The 22545-nt window shown below is 35.7% G+C and overlaps 1 protein-coding gene across 1 annotated transcript in view; it reads left to right on the top strand.

Annotated features, from left to right (window-relative positions):
• Nucleotides 1–22306, top strand: part of Vgll3 (vestigial like family member 3) — a 36736-nt gene extending 14430 nt beyond the window's left edge. The window contains exons 3-4 of the mRNA XM_042676957.1: nt 6270–6806; nt 22007–22306. Of these exons, the coding sequence (XP_042532891.1) occupies nt 6270–6806; nt 22007–22050 (581 nt within the window). The 3' untranslated portion in view covers nt 22051–22306. The remainder of the gene's footprint in view (nt 1–6269; nt 6807–22006) is intronic.
• The last annotated feature ends 239 nt before the right edge of the window (nt 22307–22545 follow it).

Below are 22545 nucleotides of genomic sequence, written 5' to 3'. Positions count from 1 at the left end.
ATAATTTTTCTCCAAGAAAATGTCTTTTTATGTGGATACTCTAAATAAAACGGATTGATTAGGTTTTTGGAGGTGAACTAAGTTGGTACCATGCACCTAAGATTAGAAAAACAAAAGTCTTCAGTAGAGGATTTTTTGGTACTATGCTGTATGATATCTCTTGGTACAGTTTTCTCACTTATAAAACAAGTAATTGAATAAAATAATTGCTGTTTTTCTTTGTGTAAAGTTCTGTGATTTCAAATGTATTATTTACTTCTTATATGTAAAAAGAATTTGCTATTGCTTCTACTTGTGTCTTTGCTTTAAATCAACATACAAACTCGGGTATGATGCATGGGAGCCACAAAAGAAAGAATTTACTATTGCTTCTACTTTTGTCTTTGCTTTAAATCAACATACAAACTCGGGTATGATGCATGGGAGCCACAAAAGAAAGGTTGCAGAGACAGTGTAACAATGTGAGTGCCATATGGTGGTGAGATGTAATTGTAAGTGCTAAAAACGACACAGGATTAATAGTGTAGTCTTTGGATCCTGCTCATTTTGGATTCAGGTCCTTACCTTATTATTTGCAGGTTGCAATATAATCTTGGATTAAAAATTTAAAATCTCTCTGAGCTCAAATTCCCTCACTGTAGTATGTGTTTGTTGACATTCTTCTAATGTTATAAAATTTTTGTGATAATGTGTGTGAATACTTTAGCACAGGATTTGGAACAAAGTATACAATTAAAGTCAGGTGCTTATTCTCTTTCCTTAAGTTAGTTTATACTCATTTGGCACAGAAAAAAATCTTGATTCTGTTCTGAAGCATTGCTTTGTGAAGCATTATTTTTTTAAAAAAATATCTTGGAAAAATAGGAGCTATAGGCTATCCATCTTGTTAAAGGTGATAGCACTTTATAAAGGAGCTACTAAACACCAATATTAAATCATCTAGTTTGTAGCATGAAGTTATCACACACCCACTGACATGATACAGAGATACAAATGAACTAAGAACTGAATTATGTTTCATTGTAGAATAGATTAATAGTAAATGTTCAGGCTAATATACTGACATAGATAATAATATAGTAGTATCAAATTTAACGTGCATTTTTTATGAGCTAGGGACATTGTCAGTACCAAAATTTGAACTCAGGGCTACCTGCTTGCTTAAGTTTGCTTGCTCAGCTAGTACACTACCACTTGGGCCATGTATCCAGTAAGCTTTTTGTTAGTTAATTGGAGATTCAGTCTAGTTCCACAGATTTTTCTCTCTAGGCTGGCTTCAAACTATGAACCTCTATATCACAGCTTTTAGAGTAGCTAGAATTATAGGTGTTGCCACTGTCACCCAGCACTGAGAGGAAATATTTTTTTGTGCTCGTTGGTAGAACCTCTTATCAGTTATCGCTAATTTTACTATACATTTTTTTTTTGGGTCCAGTTGTGGGGCCTGAACTCTGGGCCTGGGCGCTGTCCCTCAGCTCTTCAGCTCAAGGCTAGCGCTCTACCACTTGAGCCACAGCGCCACTTCCGGCTTTTTTCTTTTTGCTTATATGGTGCTGAGGAATCGAACCCAGGGCCTCGAGCATGCAAGGCAAGCGCTCTGCCACTGAGCCACCTTCCCAGCCCCTTTACTATACATTTTAATGAGTGGTAAATAGAGCTTTTCAGTTAAGAAAATGTGCTTGTCACCTTACACTATGCATCTATTTTCCCTGAAAGTTGTATGTGTGTGTGTGTGTGTGTGTTGTGTGTGTAAAAGATAGTGTTAGTTATCAAGGCTTACCAAAATAGGTCAGAGATTTAAAAATTCTGCATATTGATAAAATTACTGGCAATTTTTTCTTGTAGTTTCAAAGCTAATTATCTATTGGTCAGCGGCTGTAATAATCTGCTAGTAGCATCTCAGTTATAAGGGGAAGACCCCCGCAAATGAATACTAAACTTTACCAGCCTATAGGAGGAGATGCATGCTGATAAGCTGGCTAACTGGGAACAACAGAGCTGAGCAAGAATTCTAGGAGGCACTGGAAGAACTCGATTTCAGGAAGTTTAGGAAGAACATGTAAAAGTGAGGTCCCACTGAAGTCATCCCAGTGCCCTCCGGGGGTATGGGCAGCCCACACCACTCTAAATCTCTCCTTGGGGAGTCACAAGACCTATTTTGAGCAACTCTACAATAAAATAACCAGAGGCAATCTTTTGATGGTACAAATCACACATGATCGATAATGGAACAGAGATTTCATTTGACTTCTGATCCAATAGTTCGTTTTATTGGAAAGCAGAATAAGAGAATGGAACTTAAATTATATCAGGAATTGTGTTGAGGATGTTTTCTTTAATGAGATCTTTTATGTAAAGGTTATCTTTAAATGCAAAGTATTTTTCATCAATATTTAATACAAAGGTTATGAAGATGATGAGTTCAAGAGTTTCATGTTCCCCTTTTCTTAAGATAATTTTCTTTGTTTTCAAAATTAAATATTTTAAAATAATTTAGATTTTGAATTTTTTTCTTCCTCAAAGTATTCTCTCTTCAGTTTTAAAAAAGAAATATATAAGGTTAATATGAAAAGCATCCCAAATTGAAAGAGGTATTTGATATCTTATGTTAAACTCCTTCGTTTTTCTTGCATACATTTCTGGTCTAAAGTTACTTAGTGATATTGTTTAGCATTCTCGGGATAGCTCATCCTGGAAAATACTTTTTTTCCATTGTCTTTTTCATTTAGAAATGAATGTGTGTAGATTTGTGTATATGTGTGCTTCTGAGTGTATAATCATTGTAAATCTCAAATGGGAACTGAACCAAATTATATTTAGGCTCTACATATATGTTTGACTATCAGAGCTAATATCATTGAAATATTATTGTGACCCAAATCTTGAATAGTAGTGAACCCAAAATTACCATAGAGAGTTTGGGTTTCCTTCCATCAACCCGAAAAAGTAGTATTGCATGGAAATAGCTAGCACAATTTTTCATATGTTTTTATATTCAACAATGTGGCTATGATTAAGTACCCATAAGCAGAGTCACATAATGAAAAAATTTACATACATATGAAATAAGCACACTGCTTCTCCAGCATGAAGCAAAACATGTCATCTGTTTTGTTGTGTAAGGAATTTTCTTTTAAATAAGCAAGATACCAAGTAGTGATTCTGGAGTATAGATTTCTGCATAATTATTTTCCACTCAGTATTGTTTCAGTTATCTATAAAGTGCAACAGTGTTTTTGGTAAAGGCATGTATAGATCTCTGGAGAATTTATAGTAATGGCTTATGCCAGCTGGGAAAATATTAAGTTGCTTTTAATTTTATTTTTTTCCCTCCAGGATTGTCAAGTGTTATTGTTCAATCTTTGAAAAATAGATGTCTACTTTCAATGATGATGTGTTCACTCTCTGCAACATGATAATTCATAAATAGGATTAGATTGTTTGGGGAAGGAATTTGTTCAATATATATTTGTGTATGAAGATCTCAAATTATAACAAATGTATACGACTGGTTCTATGTACATACAAACTAGAAGAGATGAAACATAAACACTCAGAAAAAATGGAATATTCTCTCTACTTTTGACATTTTGAAGCTGGGGGGAGGGGCGTTGGTGAATAAAGGGAACTCTGTCTCAGGCACATATTTGTGGTCTGGAGTTCAGTAGGTTTTATAATGGAATTCTGGTTGTACCAGGAGAGGGAAGTTATGAGCAGAATGAAGACTTCGTCCCAAAGATGAAATTTGTGATGGCAAAGTGATAAATTGGTGATGGCCAAGCTGTGGTGTGTGATTCAGAGAACCCTCCATGAACTTAATGTGGGCTTTATGTCTTAATCATGATGACTTTCATTATTAGTGTAACAAAAATGTTCTACAAATTCCATTGCCTAAGACAAACTGAATTGTTTTTCCACAAGATTTGCAATTTTCCTTTTCATTAGCAGCATTTTTCATATGCCCACAGGAGGCAATGATTAAAGAAAACATATTTGCTTCAAGTAAGAGAACAACATATTTGAGATTGAGTTGAAGCACAATCTATTGATAGCTTTCTGGAAATGCCTGAAGATGAGTAGATAGTCTTATCTAATGCCTCCTTAACACCATTTTTTCCTGTTTCTGCAAATGATTTGAGAGCTACAGTTTTACTCTAAATTTTACTGTCAATGTATTTATTCATGGAACAAATAAAGAGAATGATGGTGATATTAGTTGTACTACTAGTGCCACAACTTGTATGAAAATTAGAGAATATGACAGCACAGTGACAGCCTAGTTATACCAGTTTCATGATATATTTGGTGGTTGATTTAAGTTATTTATGCTTTTCCCTATGGCAGGAAAACTGTCTCTTAGAAATTTATGAAGTGAAATGATAATAAATGTTAAGATTTTGAGTATTCCTAATTCAGATCACTCCTTAGAATATCCTTCATTCAGTGAGAAGACCTAGCAAGTTTTTTTTAAAAATATGGAATCATATATGAAAATACATGTATTACTAATACCTTTAGTGGCTATGTTCAGCTATAACAAGGAACAATCAATAAGGCACTCAACAGAATGCTAGATTCTGACTGAAAAACAATAATCTGAGTGAAATGCATTTCAGCCCTAAACTTTTTTTGGAGAAGTGGGGTTTGGGGGAAGAGGCAAAAGAATCATTATGTTCACTTGTAGTCCATAAGGTGTGAGCTGGCATGATAACTTTTTGACCACCTACACAAAACTAGAGACAAGAGATTAGAGACATGGTCACTACAGGTGAACATATGTGGATCTTACTCTACATTAACTAGATTAAAATCCTTTGAAGATTTCCCTCAGGGAATAGAATTGTATTCAGTACTCTGGACAGAAAGGTCACACTCTTCTGAGGCCTTTGAAGCTCTACAGTCTTATAGACTTTACTTTTTGGTCACTTACTCCCTAATGAACAAATTATAGTCTTTAAATGATGTACTGCTCTCACTACTGTATGTAGACCTGTGTGAGTACTGTGTGTCTGCACACACGTTTATATTTACATGTGTGTACATATGTAACTCTCTCCTCCTCCTTTACAGGATTACCTACTATGGAACCTTTCAGCTTTAACAGTTATCACTTTGTTAGGCTGTTCCCAGGTTCTTTATCTCCGCCTTCTACTTGACCACACTTTATCTGCCCTCCTCTAAATAAAAATGATGTCTAGGCATCCCTGACCCTATGTTTGTCACATAGTAGGTTATCCATACATGTGATGATGAGGATATTAAGTTGATAGGACTGGTGGAGTTGCAGAGAATTCTTCCTGTTCCTTCCTTATAACTAGGTTCCTTCCTTATAACTATTATTTGTTATTTCCAACTCCTCATAACCTCTAAACCTATAAGCTTCCAAACCCATATCCTATACTGGAATCTCCTTACAATATTATTTCCACAGAATTGTCATAAATTCCAGAGGTTTGGGGTACATTTTTAATTGTACCCTCTGGTAGTTATGAAGCCTTTTGATCATTGAGAGAGGCTATTGGATTGTTCTTACCAGTCTGCCTTAAACTGTTTCTCTGCTTTTATTTCCTCATCACTAAAATGGATTGGATAAAATAACTCCCTCTTGACATTGGTGGGATTCTTGACTGAGATCATCTGTGAAAAGTCCCTGACCTGGAGTTGAAAATGTGATTCTCATCATGTTAACCACTGTTATTCTGAGTCCGTAGACCAATAAGTTTCCCTAGGAGAAAAATGAAATGACATACAATGTTAGTGGTAAATAAGTCGGTGAGCACAATTCAAGATGATCTTGATGCAATTTGTTACTATTGGCATTGGAAATATTTGACTAAAAACTATTTTTGCTTAACCAGGGTGGATAAAATTACTCCCAATCAACTCACAGCTCACCTTTGGCATAACTATTCTTTATTGGAGAAATGTGCAGCTATGTCATCTTGCAGGCTTAAGGCCCACGTGACTTCCATGAGTCAGCAAAACTCTTCAGTTCTCAAATTACAAACCCAGGACAGCACAGGCTGAATGATCAAATGTGAAGTGGATGTTAGGAAGGGGAGGAAAGGGAGAAGAGCATTCAACTCTTGGAATTCTGACCACTATGCTAGCATGGAAGCCCAGAGGTTAACGTGGTATCAGTTTACCCCAAGCGGAGAAAGAAAGAGTGCATGCTAATGCACCTGCTTATAAAACATGTTCAGGCAAGTAAAGACAAGTCTGCCCCAGAACTGAATCTTACATAAATAATGTGTTTTCTGTCTTCTCAGACAGCTCAGCTCTCTCAAGCCAGCGGAGTAGTTTCCCAACTTCTTTTTGGACCAGCTCTTACCAGCCCCCACCGGCACCCTGTTTGGGGGGAGTTCATCCTGACTTCCAGGTCACCGCACCCCCTGGCACCTTTACTGCAGCTGACCCCAGCCCCTGGCCAGGCCATAGCCTGCATCAGACTGGCCCAGCCCCTCCCACTCCCACGTCTGAGTCCTGGCACTATCCTTTGGCATCTCAGGTGAGCCCGTCATACAGCCACATGCATGATGTATACATGCGGCACCACCCGCATGCGCACATGCACCACCGCCGCCACCACCATCACCACCACCACCACCATCACCCTGCAGCTGGCTCTGCTCTGGATCCATCCTATGGGCCCCTGCTAATGCCATCAGTGCGTGCGGCCAGGATTCCTGCTCCCCAGTGTGACATCGCAAAGACAGATGCGACCACAGTCACCACTGCTACCTCAGCGTGGGCTGGAGCCTTTCATGGAACAGTGGACATTGTACCAAGTGTGGGGTTTGACACAGGTGAGCTGGCAGCTGCCCTTCTTTCTATCAAAAGAAGAAAATGGTTAAGAAATAAGAAAAGATGTCATGTTTTGCTTAAATTCATTTTGAAATAGCTTTTCCTCTTGTATAGGGTAAGTTAAGCTTTGTTTTGTAGATGCTAGTGATTTTGCAATATTTGCATTCTTGTGAAAACTGGTATAACTAGCTTATGACTGAGGAAAGTCTCAGGACTTTTCTCCTATCTTTGAGGTTGGAGATAGGTTCCTGTGAACTGAATCTCGGGTTCCGTATGTTTATAAACAAGTAAAGGCATTCCTTATATCTCCTATATCTCTGTGCTCAATACCTTGTACAATGCCCAGGAGAATTTGTATGCCTCAGTAAGTTTTATGTTGTTTTTATCTTATTAGACCTCACTCATGAGTTTTAAAACAAAGTACTTTCTGGAATGTCATCTATAGTTTAGTCCTTTGAAAAAAGGGTAAGGAAACATATTTTAAAAGAATGTGTTTTTTTCTTTCTTTCTCTTTTCTTCTTGGGTCTTTCCTAACCTTGATATCCTTAACTTTCTTTCCTCCCAAATACCTCTACTTAAATAAAGCAAGAGTTAAAAGACTACTATAAAATTTATTTACAATAGACTTTTAAAAGATGGTAAGGAATACACTTCTTCAGAGTATTCAGCTCTATGGAATTCACTAGTCTTGAAGGTGATAGTATTAAATGCTTGAGCTTAAATCTTGGACCAGATGGGAGATATAGTAATAGTAGTAATAATAATAATATAATAATATAATATAATAATATCAGACAATATACAATATTCAATATGTATACTTGTATATATGTATATATACTCAGGTATATATACATACAATATATACATATATAAATATATTTTTGAGGTGATTATATTCCGAGTCTATATTCCAGTGTTACCCATTTCAACTTAAATCCCAAGTTCTTTACCTAACATACTTTGTGACATAAAAGACACTATTAAAGATACTTATTCAGTTTTTAAATTTGCAGTGTAAATGATCCCTGAGTGTTGTTGATTCATAACAGAGCACTCTAGATGATCAAATGTTTGGTATCATGCTCCATTCACACTTATGAGTGGAACTTTCTTATTTTGTCGGTTCTTCTCTACTGAGTTTTCATCTTCCTTTTGAGTCTCTGCTTTTCCAAAATATTTCCAAGTGTGGTAAACCAAGCCTGTATCAGGGAGTGGGTCTTGATTTCTAGGCTATGTGTGTTCTGGGACTAGTAAACACAGACTTTCTTCCTTTGTCATATCCAAATGAAGCAACTCTTGAGTCATTCATGCCTGTAGTCAGGTATTATTGAAGTCTCACTTTAGTCATCTCCTTTGTGGATGGCCAATCTAGGACAGTATCATCAGCTTCACATCCATGGTACCTGTGGGGCCTGAGTAACAATGCTTTCAGCAGGAAAAGGGTGTTTTCTCTTTCTGTATTCTATCATTAAAAGAAGTGTACATGCTACTTATTGCTCTCCATTTTTAATTATCTGCTATCTTTGGACTAATATCTATAAACTGAAGAGTGAGTTTGATTCACTCATTATTCAGAATGCCAGCTTGTTGTCTTGTCAGGATGAAAAGCCCTATTCTTACCTCTCAAAAGTGGGAAAAAGTGTGTTTTTGTTGTAGGATAATCTTAAGAGGATCCACTTGGGTGTATTGTAAAGTATATTTTTAGTCATGTCTGCAGCACCTTTTCATGTTAGTTATTTACTAGGTAGGTTCTAATTTTAGGCTGCATTCAACTACTATCTTCCTATTTGTGTTTCCCCATGTCATGGGAGATGACAGGCACATGACATGGCACCCAACCATGTGCTTCCCCCACAGCTGTGATAGTAGGCACAAGCTACCATGTGAGTCATTGGTTGAGATGGAACTAGATTACAGGCTTGAACCACAATTCCCCAAAATATTTTGTTATACTTATTCACCCATGAATTAATTTTTATTGAACAGACACTATATAAGGAATTATCCAAGGAAAATATACCTATCTACATATCCAGTTCTCCATATTTATTTATTTACATACACATATATGCAAATTAGATTTCCAAGTTGATCCATTTCTATCTATCTATCTATCTATCTACCTATCTACATACTACCAACCTATGTATATAATCTATGTATATAATCTCTATCTATCTATCTCTATAACTATATAGCTTATATAGCATTATAACCTAACCTTAGATTTGAACCAAGACTTGTCCTCCTTTTAAATAATTACTGGAGTAGAAACTCCTTTTGTATTCATAGAAAAAAATTAGGTAAATGATAATGGCGCAATGGTTAATAATGATGAATGAAGTATTTTTTACTTGTTCCTTTGGCACAAAATGTTAGGAAATCCTAACTGTTAAGGTAGTACACATGATGCTTTTGTGAAGTTTGAATCAAGAGTGCCTTATGGGACTAGCCATATTTGGCAGGGTTTATTGGTCATGCCTACTTTACTGACATGAACTGCTGTTTCTTGAACAGACTTTGTGTACAGTTAACTTACAATTAGTGTGTTAATATGATTCTAAGTCACCTGTATCTCCTTGAAAAACCACACATATTCCCAAAAGTCTTTTGTCACAGATATCAGCTTATGCTACTTCCCTTTATTATTAACTGGCTTCTATGAGTCCCATGGGAACAGTAATTCCAGAATGTGAGATTAATTGAATGAATAGAAAGATCTATTGTCAAATAAATCTGACAGCATTGCCTAGTATATACTTCTCTTAGAGAGTACCATCTGCTTTAACATTTAAAAAGCTTTTTTACATTCTTTAGTAAATGAATGTTAAATTTGTTTAATAGGAGATTTTTTCCACTATGGTTTTCTTATGAGCACATTTTGTCTTTAGCATATTTACTAGCTTCTCATAGAATGCTTTTTGGCTCATTTAGCTTTTTTTTTTCATAACAAAAGACACTCTTTTAAACTTTGATTTGTAACTTTCAACTCTAGAGTTTAAAAAGTTTAGGTGGGCCTGCAATTAATGTATAATGGTAAGAGAAGGAAGGGGGCCAGATGCTGGTGGCTCACGACTGTAATCCCAGCCCCTCAGGAAGCTGAGCTCTGAGGATCCCCGTTCAAAGCCAGCCCAGGCACTCCAATAAGCTATCAGAAAACAGGAAATGGTGCTGTGGCTAAAGTGGTGCTGAAGAGCTGAGGGACAGCATCCAGGCTCAGAGTTCAAGCCCCATGAGGGAATATCTAGCTTCAAGAATCCTTAGAATATTGTATGAATCCTTTGTGTGTTAAGAATAAGACATCTAAATGTGCAAATGTTTGCAGCTGTGCCAGTATTACAGTCAGACTTATGAATATGATAATATGCATCCTTTTCTGCTTAAAGCTTTTGGTGATGACATTAAATAAATGCTGATGTGCTATTCACCTTTCACTAGTCATAGATGTTCAATGCATTATATTGAAATATTGTTATTCTGCCTTCCCGTTATAATCATGAAACTTCACTAATATAAGGCATACAACCTCATATTTCTTGATCCATTCAAATTAATTTTTACACAGAGATTTGTTAATGAAACCTTTGACTAAACCACAAGGGTGGCTTTGTAATTTTCACTTCATTCACTGCATTTTAATTTTATCAAAGTAAAAGAATCATGCTTTGTGATGGGACATCTCTATAAACACAAGCTGGTCATAGCTTGAAATTGTATTCATCAGTAGAGCCACAGATTTATTTTTTTAGAAAACCTCATGTTATCTTCACTACAGTTTTTTTTTTTGTGAAGAATGTCACAATAGTGTAGCTTAGAATTTACATAAACAACTTAGAGATGTGCTATATGTATTATTTTTACTGACATATTTAGGTAACCTAAAATTAAAACTCAAAACCAAACATTCTGTACTATCTCAGAGGTTCATGAAATCTGGTGCTAACAAGGAATAAAAACATGTTGATGTTATTCTGGCTTCTTCAAAACATATTTTAGGAGTGTTAGCCATAAATGTGTGCAAGTAAATTCAATGAGGGAATCATTAGATGAGCTTTCCTCGAACTATGATGATAGATAGAAAGTACAAATCATCTAGTTCATCTCTCCCTAACCAAAATATTGTCAGATATCAAGTAAAAATCAAGATTGTGTATCACAGAACATTGGTTTTTGCCAGGCAGAGAAAAACAAAACTACCATAGTTATTAGATCCACACGTTGCTTGTGAAATGAAGGTTGTGAAATTTTCCATAAAAACAGGAGGCTAAGTTTCTAGAACTTTGTTGGATGTTGATGTATAAAATGGATTGTTTCTGAAGAGACTTTTAATGTCCCTTAGCCTCACTCTGAACTGTAACTAAAATTACTCTTTCATGAAGACTGGAATCCTGCTGACTTAAATGTTGCTATCAGGAAGGGAGCAAGGATACCACCGAGGAAGTTGGAAGTACACAAATATTCTTATCTATTCATTTCTTTTCATAGATACTTTGCGTCTTTTAAATCAAAGTTTAATCTGAAATTTATAGGAGTTTTATGTAGTTTAATCTGAACTTTATAGTTCATATTTTGGGAAAGGAACTTCATTCACAAATGACAAAAATTAATATTAATGCTCAAAATTGTAGTTTAGTGGAGCATGTGTTTAGCATAGGCAAAGCTTGGATTCCAATATGAAGTACCTCCCACAATTTGCTAGGTAATGTATAATGTTCATTTGGGAACAGGCTGAACCACTGCTTAAGATCATAATGGTCATTACTGTAAGGATGCTTTGCAGTGAAATCATTGACAACAATGTACATATCTTTATTTTATGAGATATAGGAGGGGGGCCGGGAAGGTGGCTCAGTGGTAGAGCACTTGCCTTGCATGCCTGAGGCCCTGGGTTCGATTCCTCAGCACCACATAAGCAAAAAGAAAAAATCTGGAAGTGGCACTGAGGCTCAAGTGGTAGAGCACTAGCCTTGAGCTGAAGAGCTGAGGGACAGTGCCCAGGACCAGAGTTCAGGCCCCATGACCAGATCCCCCCCCACAAAAAAAATGAGATATAGGAGATACAGAAAAATATCTGAAAATATCTGATACTATAGCAGCAAATAATCACATTAGAGAAGCATAATAATAATTAACAGGATACTGTAATTAATGTTAAAACATCAAAGCATATGATACTTTTTCCCTCAGAGAAGAGAGCATCATCAAAGAAGAAATATTTCAGATGTCCACTTCCACTTCAACTCTTCCCATAGAACAAAAATTAGCCATCTAAATTCTGAAAGATTAGCAATTAATTGAGCCTTCTTGACAATATAAGCAATTTCTATGAATGATTAAAAAATTAAGAAACTTTCTTTAATAGTACTAAAATAGGAGAGGTGCATTTGGTGTCAGTCAATAGAAAGATACAATTTAAAAAATACTCCTCCATAAATAATATTTCTTTATGAAACCCAGCACTAGGCAAACTATATAGTTTTCCAGTGACAATAATGCTATTCACTAAAGATACGGAGATTTTTGCATACTTACATAGAGTATGCTATTTTACTGAATATACTTAGAAGGTCACAAGGCAATATTTGCAGATTAAAAACAATGGTAGAGGAAAAGCTTATGAGCTAATGGAAACACTTTCTTTTTGTTGTTATTGTTGAGTTTATTATGATTTGGTAACAATAAAGAGCCTAGTAATCAACAGATGATTGCTTCACACTTCCTACAAAGCTTTATTTTTCTCTTTTGGCATAGGTCACAGCTCTATTTTCCACTGAGGGGAGGGGAAAAAACCATCAAAGATATGTTAAAATATTTACACAGTCTTTGTATGGTGTTAGTTGTATCGGGCACATGTCCAGAATGACAATTTCGTGACTAGAAGGGTAATGGAAACCATCTTTGAGATGCATGCAAAATGCTAGGAGATTCCTGCCAGATAGTGAGGTCGGCATGAAAAGTAAGCGGATGGTGAATCAGAGGGGAGCAATGCATTCCAGAGCACTGCTGTCAGTTTCATGTATCCATGGCTGGATTCTGCAGGTCCTTAAAGAAATGCCCTTGTGCTCTCAGAGCCATGAAGACATCATGCCCACGCTCTTCTCTGGGACTTCTTCCATAGATTCCATAGTGCCATAGTTTCCAAAGCCAAGAAATTTGCTCACACATCCTCATCAACTTGAATAGGAAAAGCGCAGGAGCCTTTGGAAGAGGATTACGAATGTTTTTGAATGAATTTGCATAAGATGACAAATAAGAGTGAATTCGAAATTTGAATCCTTGGAAAGGATATCTTAGTTAAAGGGAAATTCTATGTCTGACATCTCTATTTCTGGTAGAAAATTAAAGAATTGTATAGTGTTTTTAAAAAAATCTGGAAAGTGATTTTCTATTAAAAGTACTCAAGTTTTGGGGCTGGGAAGGTGGCTCAGTGGTAGAGCGCTTGCCTTGCATGCATGAGGCCCTGGGTTCGATTCCTTAGCACCACATAAGCAAAAAGAAAAAAGCCAGAAGTGGCGCTGGGCTCAAGTGGTAGAGCGCTAGCCTTGAGCTGAAGAGCTGAGAGACAGCACCCAGGCCCAGAGTTCAGGCCTCACGACCAGACCCAAAAAAAAAAAAAAAGTACTCAAGTTTTGCCTTAGCAGTGTTATCCACTTAAGTCTACTGAACATGTCTACAGTTAGCAGCATATGAAGATATGTGTATAAAAGAGCTTAGTTACAATATTCATAACTAGGATTAGGAGACTGAATTTAAGAGAGGAATCTGTGAGTGAACGTGTGATGAAAGTAGAGAAAATCATTTTATCTAGTCATGTACCTTCTAGGGCTTCTGGTATGGGGCAAATGATATGAGCGTGAGGAGACCAGAGGAAGAAAGGAGAAATTTAGAAGAAAGAAATATGTACATACTTATGTATGGGCATGTGTGTATATCTGAGAGAATACGACAAACATGTTATATGAGAGAGAGAGAGAGAGAGAGAGAGAGAGAAAGATTAAGAGAGGCAATGAATATATATGTTTGGTGAATGTGTGAGAGACCAAACTAAATTCAGGACGTATTCTACCATGGAACTGTATCATATTACAAAGAGAAAGCGATTAATTTCTCTAGTAACTTTTCCTCAGTCACCTAAGAGCTCATAAAAATAAGGGTCAGGGTAGCAATTTAATATTTGAAAAGACAGGAATGCGTATAAAACATACGGAAGCCTCCCCGACCCCACAAAAAGATTCTAGGATCTGTATCATGATTTTTTAGCTGTACAGAGTCCCATAATTCCTCAGGCCATCCTTTCCTTAGATTCAAATGGTGATGCTGCCTGACCTGACCATACTGAGATTCCAATGATCACTGCTCATGATTGTGTTTTCCAGGTGATGATCAATGATACAGAATGAAATATTTCACTCTTAAAAAATATGGTGCATTTTAAACAGAAAAGTTCACACTGAGGTGTGCGGTACAATGAATAATTGATATGCAAACTTTGAATTCTTCTGTCACATTTGGCCCAAATCAATAAGAATACTAAAACTAAGCCAGGTGCCGGTGGCTCAAGCCTGTAATCCTAGCTACTCAGGAGGCTGAGATCTGAGGATCGTGGTTCAAAGTCAGCCTTGGCAGGAAAGTCCGTTAAACTCTTATCTCCAATAAACCACCAGAAAAACGGAAGTGGCGCTGTAGCTCAAGTGGTAGAGCACTAGCCTTGAGCTGAAGAGCTGAGGGACAGCTCTCAGGCCCAGAGTTCAAGCCCCAGGACCGACAAAAAAAATAAAGAAAAAGAAAAATACTAAAACTAATAGACTCAATCTAACCATGCTTCTGTAACTGTCACCATTTTTAGTCATAGGAACCAAAGGAAATTTGTGAACAAAACAAGAAGGTTAGTCTCTGAGTTAAACTCAAAACAATTCCATTAATTCCTACTCATCTTTCAAACGTGACTTTTTAGTTCATCGATTCATCTCAGCATTTATTTTACAACCAACTTTCCAACATTCCTTTTTTGTATCAATTACTATATGAATTATATAACCTCTCATATTTTAAAATATGTTTCCTAAAAACTCTCCAGCAAAATTTGGCAACATAAACATTTAAAAAAATGTTTTTTGACAATACTAGGGATTGAGAACCCAGGGTCTCACATAGGCTAGGTATGCATTCTACCACTGAGTAGTACCAAGGTATTATTTTGAGATGAGAGTCTCAGTAAATTGTCTAGGCTGTCCTCGAGAAAAACAGGTGGTTTTTAAATTTAATAATTTTACAAATGTATTGTGTACAGAAAATTTCAATATGTTGTATGTAGCATATCAAATCAGAATTTCTATTCCATATTTGTATTATTTCTTTATGTTTTAGAGTCCTCTTGATTGTTTCTTCTGCCAGCTACTTGCTGAGGCTGTAAGTTGTGACCTTTAACAAACTATATTGTGTCTTCCTAAAAGAAATGGAAATGTTTTAGGAGAAAATAAGCCATAGACATTGAAATTTCTTCCCAGGGAATTCTTGTGCAACCCTCATTGGAGAACCACACAAAACATTGAAATAGATGTTTTAAGGGTCAGGGTTATTCTATATCAGCAAATAATCTCTTCAGGAATTCTTTGTTGTTTCTCATATCTTGCAGAAGAAAACATCTAAAAGAACAGCATGGAAAAAACAAAACTACTTCAGAATTTGGTCCTAGACAACATTGCATTAGCTTTGAAAATAGACGACATAGATTATGAACAAGATTTCTATATGGTCTGAGGAATTTACAGATATTCTTTATCCCTTCTGGTTAGAGGATGAAAGTTAGGGCTGCCTAGATTTTCCTTATTGTTCTATTTATCAACAATATAAGGTTTCACAAACATTTGTCTGTGTCCAACATGTTCTGCATTTTTTGGCAACAAAGATAGCCAACAAAAGTCTTGCAAAGGACTGATGAGAGGCAAAATATGCCTGATATACTGAAGATTAGCTTTCATTTTTTTTTAAACCACAGGCATGTGTTTAAAGCTTATTTTCATGCCAGCTTTGCTTGAGCTGTATCAGGTGTTACTTAGCATCCTCATTATCATTGGAACCCTGTTTATGTTTGCTAGGTTGAACAGATTCTTCTGGAAAGTTCCAGACAAAGCCTAGTGTTCATAGAAATGAGTGAAGAGTTACCATTGTTATGGGTCTCAGTCCTACTGAATAATTTCTAATATATTTTGTCTTAATGGAGATTGATTATATAAACCAAATGCACATTAAAACATGCTTATATTTTAGCAGCACTAAAGAAAAATTTTTTTTAATATTTTGGAGGCTTCAAATGATTTATGCTTCTAGCTACCTTTTTTCCTGTGTGGATATTATATCCCTAATTATGCTTTCATGGCAAGTAATGGAAGCAGATTAGCTCTTCCTTCATTTGGATTATCTGTTTTCTGAATCGTAAAGCTGTCACTGAATAACCTAGAAACCTCTTTAAAGATGCATGTTTGGCCACATTTGTTATCCAACAGATGTCTGGATACTTAGAATCTCTGGAGAGTATTGTAACTTGTGGTTTCAGTTACAATAAGTGATCCAACCCCCCCCTTTCCCCCTTCCCCCCACTCCTCCTTGGTCTTGTTCTTCACAGTTCTGGGAGAAAGTCTGTAGAAGAAATTACAGAGAGTATTTCGTTTCACTCTCCTCCACTCCTTTCTTCCTTTATTCTTTGCCCCTCTGCTTTTGAACTAGAGTTTGCTGAATTAGTAAGCACTGTCTAAATTCTTTATTGTGGCCTCATGATCTCAGATCCCCAGATCCTATCATTGGAGAGGAAATCAAACACTTGAATGTTCATTTTTGACTCTGGTAAATTGTTTCCAGGATCAAAAAGCACCCAGTTCTGTGGTTTGTACTTTATGTTTATCTAAAAGCTCAGTTTTTTATATGGCTGGTTCAGCTTTATGCCTTTGTGTCATCCAGTTTACCTTCCGGATGGATGGTGCACCAGCCTGAGAAAGTGGATGTCACTATTGGCAAAGGCTAAAGATTCTGTGCATAGAAAAGGCTGTGGTTTGGGAAGGAGGAAGGTTTTGAGAGGGAAATATGCTAGATGACTTGCTGTGGGGGCCAGGGAAGACAAGAGTAGTGGGAAACTCCTGGCAATCAATGGTTTGTTACCTGCAATGTTTGCCTCAGGTGTGCAGGTGCTTTGGTTCTGACAATCACATGGTAAATTATGGTCTACTAGAAACATCAGGTTTGTTAGGTTTTAAATTTCTATTCCTCTTTTAAATAAGAGCTTAAAGACATGTTTTTACAAGTTCAGACTGTTTCCAGCTCATTTGTGACAGTACTACTGTGTGAAGATATAAATGAATTCTAAATGTGCCTCAAGAAAATACCTGTAGATAGAAGAATGATTCTTTTAGTTAGATGCTGCTATATCTAATTTCTTATATCATTATATGAGTGTGCAAGAGTTGTAATCACAAGAGAGTAATTGTAATTGAAATGTCATCATAAATTAATGTTTGGTCTAGTACAAGAAGAATGCATTTTATTTGTCATGATATTAAGAAGACTTATCACCTATTCACCTAATAAATTTGAAGATAAATTCTCAGAAAAATTGCAATACATAAGAAAAAGTGGTCATGTATACCTATTTTATAAAGACATTAAAAATTGATCAAAAATAAAACACAGAAAGAGAAATGACATAATCTGAGAATGCTGTGTTTCGTGAACAGTAAAACAAATGCAAATGACAACAGTTCAATATTTAAATGTATAATAATAATCATAAATAATAAAAGCAGGAACATTATAAACTTTCTGTGCACACACATTCACCAAAAATGTGTTAATTCTAATAGTACGAAAAGGTTAGGCTCAATGGCTTTTTCATAGAGTTTCAACAATATATAAATATTAATTAAACACTCACACAAGTAACAAACATACTTAAGTATGAGTGTACATGTATGAATATGTGTCTCGAAATTATGTATGTTTAGAGAATTGACACAGTGGACAGCAAATGCTCTGAAGCCTTCCAAAATTTGAGCTGCAGTAATGGTTTTCCATGATCAAATTGATTGCTGGTATAATAATTTTTCAGGTCAATAAAACAGTATGTATTTGTAGATCTGAGTTAAATTCAGCAGGTTTTCTGCTGACAAGAGATTATTACATAGACATTTTTGCTTTCTAAATATTATTCATCTTGTTTAGTAGGTTTTTTATAATGATGTGAGACTGTGAAAAAGTTGTTTGGGGAACAATAAAAAGATATTTATGGAGCTTATACATTTTATTTGATTTTTACTTGAAACGAAATTTTAGCTTCCAAAATGAGCAGCTCTTGAATGTAAGGTGTAGTACTTAGATCTTATTTAGAAATTCCCAACTTGTCTACTGCTATAACACCCTGAATTGCCTAGTCTCTTCTGATACCAGAAGCTAAGCAGGGTAGGGCCTGGTTAGTACCTGGATGGGAGAAATTCCTGACTTGTCTTGGATTACCCGTGGCTCAAACAAATTCAGTTATATGATCACCTATAAGAATATTTTCATAAAGTTATAGAAAATAAAATGATTCTTGCATGTCCCTAAAGAGGACAAATATTTTGGTACAATATCCTACATATTTTAAAAAATTTTTAAATACAGAACTAATTTATCATCTTATTAACTATAATAGAAAGCACTCTAATCTAAGTTAGTTGTAGACCTTTAGTATATATGAAATAAAAACTTCGTATTTATTCAAGTTTTTTTTTACATCATAAAGTAGTGTACATATCCTTTCAGGCTTTATATTCCTATTTCTCTTCACTTTTTATCAGCAATATTTTTCTCATTGTATAGTTATTTCTTTTATCTTCAGCCATAAAAATAATTGAAAGGATATCAACTTAATCTGTGGTCAATCGTATTGTCAAGTGATTGGGCTTTCTTAGAAGTAGGACATATTTTCAGTGAGAAATGACTTAGCTCTGAAGTTGCCTAATTTATTATTTATAAATATACATAAGCAATTTTGACTCATTTTGTTCTGATTAGTCTTCTTTAATCCATCGGTATTTCCCTTGTTTTTCATTTATAACAAAATCCCATTTATACAATTCTCAAATTGTCCATCCTCTCTCTGGGGCTCTACCTGTGTTTCTACAAAGTTATTCACATGCCAAAGTTATTCACATGCTGCTCATGCCAAAGTTATTCACATGCTGCTCCTTCTTGGTGTACTCAAATTGACCTTCTCTCCTGTTTGTTTTTCGTTTTCTTTTTTTTTTTTTTTAGTATATGTTTTTTGTTGTAAGATAACTGTACAGAGGGGTTACGGTTACATGAGTAAGGTAATGAGTACATGTAGTGTTTCCTTCAGTAATGACCTATTAAGCCTTTCAAAAAATGTAAATCTGGGAAGCCATGTCCTCCTAAAATCAGAAGTAAGATACCATTTTATAACTATTTGGAGAGTTATTGCCAATAAATGATGTCCTCCTACATACTATCAGTGTTTCAATCTAAGTGTTTCAAGTATCCCTTTCAAAATTCTTAAGTCCTCATTGGGAAAGTATGGTGTTGGTGGAGAGTTAGTTATATTAAAAATACATATAAAAACATACCACTTGATATGACATAATCAATAATAAATAATTGTATATTATCTTCAGATGAAGACAGTATCAATGGTATAACAGAATAATAGCGATTATTTATTGTACCTCTGGAGAAAAGTCAAATTGGTATAGTTGTTTTACAAAATCACTAAAGTAATTGTGCTAATTTTGTTACCAATTCTATTACACGTGGATGTCTCTAAATAGTGCAAAAAGGAATACCAAAAATAACTCAATTAGCTTTTTTCTCTGAATTGATTTGTGACAGGATGTTTAATTAGGCTGTGAGTAAGCTAAGATGACCTATGGTTAGACTATAGATTCTGCCATAACACATTTCATCCACCACTTATTAATTGCATACTTCCTCTTATTTTCATCTTCTCAGCCATAAACTGTACATTACTAGTGCATATCATGGAGCATTGCATAGATCATTTCACCTAAAGGTCTTAGCACAATGCCTGCCATATTCAAAACCCTAAGACAGTGGTAGGTAGTGTCATTTATTTTTCTCTCTACTGAAGATCTCACACACTAAGTAATAAAAATTAAACTGCTTATATAAAGAAAAGACCCATGGGTGGATTCATATAGCCAATGGAATAGCTTAAGGAAATGTTATGAACCAGTTGCATGTAAGTTTGAGTTGAAGGGAAGAAGAAGCCTACATAGGAGCAAAACTTGTAGCAGAGTGAGTGGGTTCTGTCCTAGCCAAAAAAAAAAAAAAAAAAAAGTGAAATCCCTTACTATTTGTAGACCACTTAAGATTGAGGGCTTATACATTTTGTTTCTCTTGGTTTCTGGGGAGAACTAATTGGCTGGCACTTCAATGTCCTGATCTATCCTAACTGATTTTTTTTTTTTAATTGTGAAAATACTGTTCAGAGGAGTTACAATTATATGGGCAAGATAATGAGTACATTTCTTATCAAGCATTGTAGCCTCCTCCTTTGTTCCCCTTCCCATCCCTTCCCATCCTCCCCCGCACCCCCCCATCCTTCTCTCCCCAACCAAAGTTGTAATTGTAAAGTTCGTTTTCAACATAACAACTTTTTTTTTTTAATCTAGATGAGACACACCTCTACCATTCTGTTGGAATTCATTAGTAGGGACTTTTGATTGTGATTCTCTTTTAAGTTGTGCATACTTATGCCTGTTTTAATATATATATATATATTTTTTGTTCTTGTTTGTGAGGCCTGAACTCTGGGTCTGGGCACTGTCCTTCAGCTCTTCAGCTCAAGGCTAGTGCTCTACCACTTGAGCCACAGTGCTACTTCCAGCTTTTTCTGCTTATGTGGTGCTGAGGAATTGAACACAGGGCCTCATTTATGCAAGGCAAGCACTCTACCACTGAGCCAACTTCCTAAGCTCTCTGTTTTAATTTTTTTTTCTTACTGTCAAGAAAGAGGAAAATCATAAGGATCTATTAAAAATACTTTTTCATGCCACAAATGAAATTATTTTTAAAGGTTTGTATTGGAGTAGTATACAGACATGGAAACCGAATTTGAGACGAATTTGAAATGAGAGAATGCCTTCTGTTGTTCAGGTTGGAGAATTTGAGGTTATCTTAAGTAATTCAGTATTTCTCTATAGCAAAGTCTAACATGATTCTGAAGGAGTTGTATGAAAAAAACAAAGTGAAACAAAACCCATAGGGATGGCCTTTCTTCAAAAATGAAAGCACAGTCAAACCACTTGATGATTACAGCAATATTCATGACTTTCAGTGCTGACATTCTATAGATTGATGCAGTCTTCAAGTGTGGAAATAGTGAGTCATACAGAAGATGAGACGTTTTAATAATGAAAAAAATATTTATGTAGTCAGCAGATTGTCAGACAAGGTGGTTTAGATTATAAGAGTGCCCCAACAGAGAATATGTCAGGTTGCAAATTATTCTAACCACAAAATCATTAAAACTGAGTAAAGCAAACAAGTGACTTGATAAAAGCCCAGTCCTCTTTTCTCCCCTCCTTCTCTTTTGTCCTCCTCTTTCCTCTTTTAAAGTGGGGGGAAGGGGAAAACCTGCTGATTCTGCATAGAAATATAATTCTAGTGCCCTTCCTTGAGGAGAAAATATTGGGGGGACATCCTTTTGATATTCAGAAAATACTGAATTTCCTAAGTACAGCTAGTTTATGTAATATGTGAACTGTTACTTAGAATTCTGTGGGGGTAATTCTTGGTCTCTGTCTCTGTCTCTGTCTCTCCTCTCTCCCACTCCTCCTTCTCTGTTTTTTTTTTTTCTCCCAATATTCACTCCTTTTGACACAATTTAAAATTTTTGTACTTATTTCCTCATATCAAAGGAAATGAAAACATTATCAAAGAATATATGTTATAAAAACAGCGCTATTGTAGTATAGAGATTGCCTGCATACTGAGTTGGTTGGCTTTCTGAAAGTCATGAGTAGAATTTGCTTTCAGAATGGATTGTTCTACCAATCTTAGTTGTTTTCCTACATTTGCTTGGATTATTGCTTTGGTATCTATTCTCCAAACATTGTAGGAGAATAGAGTATTCGTTGAGTACTTTATGTTAACCATGCTCATTTTTGTTTGTTTTCATTGTCATCTTCTCTAGGTCTACAGCATCAGGACAAGAGCAAGGAATCACCATGGTACTGAATCACCACAGTGTTAGAAGTATGAATTCAGAGTGCAGCCTCAATCCAAGGCCTACTGGGAAAAAGATGCTGTTGGGATTTTCCATTCTGCAATGGGACAGAAGAAATGGAAAGAGAAGTGTCAGGCAGTTGACTTTGTTTGTGAACCTTTTCTGGAGAAAGCAGAGTTGGTCTGAGTCATTGAAGAAAAGCATTTTTGTTTTATTCTCTCATCTGAGCCTTTGTCAACTGTGCATCCCTTTCTTTTTTACTTTAGCTTTTACCAGTACCAGGGTTCATTTTTGTTTTATTTTTATCTTTCTTTTAATTTTTGAAGCAGACACATTGTCAGGAAATAATGAACCACAGATGAAAATGCTCATTCTTTCAGGAATATAATTTTGTAGATGTATGGTCATCTATTTTTATATTAATACAGGAATTTGGTTTCGCATTGAGGGGCTATTTTTGAGGGATGTATTTTTGTTTTAATATTGTAAAACTTGTTGAGTTCTGT

This window comes from Dipodomys spectabilis, unplaced genomic scaffold (assembly GCF_019054845.1).
Source record: "Dipodomys spectabilis isolate Male_0828 unplaced genomic scaffold, ASM1905484v1 ptg000032l, whole genome shotgun sequence".
NCBI lineage: Eukaryota > Metazoa > Chordata > Mammalia > Rodentia > Heteromyidae > Dipodomys > Dipodomys spectabilis.
The sequence above is the reverse complement of the archived record's forward strand: the minus strand, read 5'-3'. Positions and strand labels throughout refer to the sequence as shown.